The sequence below is a fragment of the Trachurus trachurus genome, assembly GCF_905171665.1.
Source record: "Trachurus trachurus genome assembly, chromosome: 9".
Lineage (NCBI taxonomy): Eukaryota > Metazoa > Chordata > Actinopteri > Carangiformes > Carangidae > Trachurus > Trachurus trachurus.
The window spans coordinates 15,464,823-15,469,321 of NC_139895.1; the positions used below are offsets into that span (position 1 = coordinate 15,464,823).

The 4,499-nt window shown below is 39.6% G+C and overlaps 1 protein-coding gene across 2 annotated transcripts; it reads right to left on the bottom strand.

Annotated features, from left to right (window-relative positions):
- Positions 1–716: 716 nt before the first annotated feature.
- On the bottom strand, positions 717–4,258 carry sub1b (SUB1 regulator of transcription b). 2 transcript variants are annotated; one of them, XM_083978650.1, is made up of 5 exons: positions 4,202–4,258; positions 2,729–2,798; positions 2,496–2,621; positions 1,347–1,455; positions 717–1,248 (listed from the first exon to the last, which is right to left on the bottom strand). In XM_083978650.1, the coding sequence occupies exons 2-5, from the start codon at positions 2,795–2,797 to the stop codon at positions 1,169–1,171; spliced, it is 384 nt and encodes a 127-aa protein (XP_083834776.1). In that variant the 5' UTR covers position 2,798; positions 4,202–4,258; the 3' UTR covers positions 717–1,168. The 2 variants fall into 2 exon arrangements, with proteins under 2 accessions (XP_083834776.1, XP_083834777.1); XM_083978651.1 differs by having other exon boundaries at positions 2,729–2,801; positions 4,202–4,256.
- Positions 4,259–4,499: the final 241 nt, after the last annotated feature.

The following is a 4,499-nucleotide window of genomic DNA, read 5'->3' on the forward strand; positions in this document are numbered from 1 at the left end:
CACTGTAGTCGGCAGCAGTCATTGGTACAACTCTGTCAATGATATCCAAGTCTTTATAATTTCACTTAATGTGATCTGTTGATTGAACTGAAATGATAATAGTTCATGTTTTAACCACCAGAGGGCGACATATCATCATCATCATCATCATCATCATCATCATCATCATCATCATCATCACCACCATCAAGTCAAACGACTTCACAGTCAATGACGAGATTAGACTGATATTCTTCTCTCCTATATTACAACGCAAACTGATTAATAATCAGTGGTCAGTTCCACATTTAACCCTTTCAGTATTGTGTGTGATCATGTGTCCTGTCATGCAGAACTTCAGAAGAAACACATGGAGACAACTGAACGACTGATTGAATGTAACACTTTTGACAATCTATGCTAAGGTGAACTAAGCTGGAAATCCACTGTGACCATGGTAAAAGAAAACTTCTATACGTTTCATATATATACTATATAGAAAGGTTAAGGTATGGTTTTTATGCTGATCACAGACAATATAGGTGCAGATTTACTCAACATTTGTGGAACTGCGATTAACAGTGTCACCAGTTCTGGATGTATCTTGCGAAGTGTGATGAAAATGATGCATTTGTATTTACACACCTAAAGTCACACAGGCTTCATTCACTGGTTCACAGCTGTCACTCTGACAGAGCCTGTTCACATTCACTCATTTCAATAAGTTAATATTCCACTTTGTTTAAGGGTATCTTTTATTTTTCAAACCTAACCCATGAATCTACTTACCTACAAGTACAATGTGACAGTCTGGACCTGGCTCTCAGAATTGAATATTGGGTATTATGTAATACAAAGGTAGTTTAATGATTTCTATTTACAAGGCGTTCAAACTGTGAACACAAAATTTAAACATTAACTGAACAGCATTATTAAGCTAGTGCCTCATTTTTTATTATTTGATACAAAAACATCACTGTATTGACGAACCCTACCCACAAACTGTGACGATGGATCACCTGCTCACCCACCCACACCTCCACTACAACATCTCAAACACAAAGTTTCACACAAAAACAGGAGTATGCTGACATCACTAGAGCTATACAACTACAAATTAAACAAGTAGAAAACAATCCCAGGTTTTTTACAAAACTGATGAGCCGACAGATAACATTGATGGGAATGCTTATGTTCTCTTTATGGCGTCATCGATTTCTGAAATCTGGTCCTTCAGTTGGCTCCATTGTTCAGGATTCAGGGAGATACCTGCAAGAGATAAAAAAAAAAAACAGAGTTTAGAAAACAACTACAAACCACTGAAAACATTGAATATCCATATGGTACTGAAATAATTTCAACATTACCTTTCTTCCCTGGCTTCATCTCCCCATCCTGGTTCATCCAGTATTCTCTAATGTCAATCAGGACCTTGCCTTTGAAGTCCCTGACGCTGACATACCTCATCTTCCCAATCTGTGAGAAGCAAACTCAGAGTCATCTGTTGTCAAATGTCAGAGACATTTCATAAGATGTGCTGTCTAGAGGCAACTTCTAATGCTGTACGGACTGTGAGTAAGGTGAGACTGATTTGTCATCTTGGCTGATACAAGTAAAGCTGACGCGACCTCTCCACAGAACATGTTTGGGATAAGCCATCCACACAAGTGTATACATGTTGAACATGCTGCTGTGTTTGTGTACAAGTGAATTATAACCAAATTGCAATGTCTTCTAGTATTAGAAGACAGTTCAACATTTTGGCAAATTTGCCTATTGCCATAATCCAAACAGTCATAGGCGTAGTTTCATTACCTTAAATTATGGGTGCATGCTGTTTTGAGATCTGCGGGGCAGGGACGTGAGCTGCTCAGTGAACACAATGGAGGTGGACGGTACAGGTCCCCTGTCCCTCATCAAACTCATCAAATACACAATCCAACAAATCCAAAATGCTCCCATGGACAAGTTGTGACCTGCACATCCACCACACTATGAAATAATCATGTATAATTAGGTAACATTTCGACACACAAAGCAAATATTCAGGACTACTTTTGAAATCACTCCGCCCAGCAGCCGTGTCTGGAATGTAGTTCCGGCTACGCATTTGCCTCGAAAACAACTCCGTCTTGTAATGTTACATGATTAATTCATAGCGTGGTGAATGTGCAGGTCACAACTTGTCCATGAGAGCGTTTTGGAGTGTTCGGATTGTGTATTTGATGAGTTTGATGAGAGACAAGGGACCTGTACCGTTCACCTCCATTGTGTTTGCTGAGCAGCTCACGTCTCTGCCCCGCAGATCTCAAAACAACATGCACCCATAATTTAAGGTAATGAACCTATGCCTATGACTATTGGGATTATGGCAATAGGCGATTTTTCCCAAAATGTTGAACTATCCCTTTAATGAATGTGAAATTTTACATAGCAGTTATTTAGTATCAACGTTTACAATAAAAAATACTTGCTAATAATGGCTGAAAGATCATATCCTAAAACCAGATACCCACCTGGAACATGTTGTCATCACCATTATTACCGCTGGCCTTGGAGGAGCCTCCTGGCTTGGAGCTCTCTCCACTCTTTGGCTTCTTGGCCGGTTTCTCTGGTGGTGCACTTGGCTTCTTTCTCTTTGCCTTAAAAAAAACACAGACAGACATTTTTCAAATTCTAGCCTCTCACCATGTCCTCACCAAGGATGGTAAATTACACTAGACGTAACCATTCCAATTAAAACACAAACCTTGGTCTCCACTTCACTGTCGGAGTCACTTCCAGATGTGGAAGACAGTACCTCCTTTGATTTTGGCATTCTGCTGAGACAGGATTAAAGAATCAGATCAGCCACCAGCCCACAATATTAAATATCTTTTAATGAATGATTGGTCTGTCTGCACGATAAGGAGGTTTCCTGTATGGGAAGGAGGAATAATTACAGTGACCAATAACATTGTCAAAGTGCAATTGACATAGAAACATTGCATTAAGATTAAAGATAGACTTCTGAAAATATAATTTGGACAAAATAGAAAGGCAGATTTTTAAAAATACATCTAATGTGTGCTTTATATCAATACAATTTTACATTATATGCAGAATTGTAGCCGCTGGCCAATTTCAGAAGTGAGCTCAGTAATATATAAGGACATTCAGTGGGGAATAGACTTTCATCATCAGCTCAGGGTTAGCATTCATTTCTTAATTATATTTGTCTCATTGATTTGGTAAAATTTCTGGGTGGCACTTAACTATACTTAAACACAATGCTAACTGTTTTTTTTTTTTTTTTTAACTGCCAGTGGATCACAAGTCCAACAGGGTGTCGACCTCTATCAGTTTAGAAAATCCCTTCTCCACTTCATCACTGGTGGTGTCAGGACCTGGTGGTGTGGTGGTGGTGGTGGTGATGGGCTGCAATTATTACTGGGTTATTAGGAGAAAGCAATATATACACATATGATGTGCTTCCATATTAGGCCTAGTATACATGCAACATTTTCTATAGCCCATCACTCCACCTCCTCCCATGGAGCCGCAGGTTAAAACCTTTATGCAGTAGTACCATGCAGCAGGGATGGATCATTTTATAGGAGACTGTGATGTGTAATGGAGTAAAGGCCAGGGGAGCTGATAAAAAAAAAGACCCCGATAGTTTTGAAAGCATATCTTGGTTGTAAAAAAAAAAAAAAAAAAAAAAGGCCAGGAGCGATGGTTACCTCGTAGTGCAGAGCTGCGGCCGGTTTTAAGAACAACAGCAGTTCCGTATCAGTGAGGTGAGGCTGCTCAGGTGTTCAGGTTCATGACGTAACAACATCCTCGTTTCCTACGTCTGAGGCTTTTGAGGCGCGTCTCTTTACTGCATTTCACCGTTTCAACTCGGACCCATCGTCCCCTCTGTCCGGTAAACCCTTACTAATACTAGTTTGTCGCATAATCTGGTGGTGAAGTACCAGCCAAATGAAGCCTGCAGTGCACCACCTGTCTCCATTACGGCCGGTAACGAGCTCAAGCAGCTAAACGCTATCTGGACAGCTAATGTTAGCACATGTCTGCTGCTGGCTCTAACCAAGCACCGCGGCACAAACGACAGCTGCACAGTAAAAAAAATAATAAAGAAATGAAGAAAAAACGTAGACGTGCTCCTCTTATAAACACAACAAACCGTCACAAACACAAGGTTTTACGTTGATCCTTTCAAACTGTTAATAATGCTTACATGATGTGATGTAGTAGAAGTGCGGGTCTCTGGACAGGAAGCGGAAAGCGCACTAGGTTTCCGGTAACTGTTTAGTGCGCGTTTTTTCCTCCCTTTTTCTTTTTTCTTTTTTTTTTTTAAATTCCTACTTTATTTAAACAAAAGTTCAAACAATCAACCTGACATCAAGTCATTACAGCACGTCTATGATCAGAGCACATGTGCAACAAACAAAAAAAATAACCTAAATTAAATTCTATTAAGAGATGCATAAAAAAAAGTGTGATAAATTGGATGGTTTAAATTTATATAAGATAAG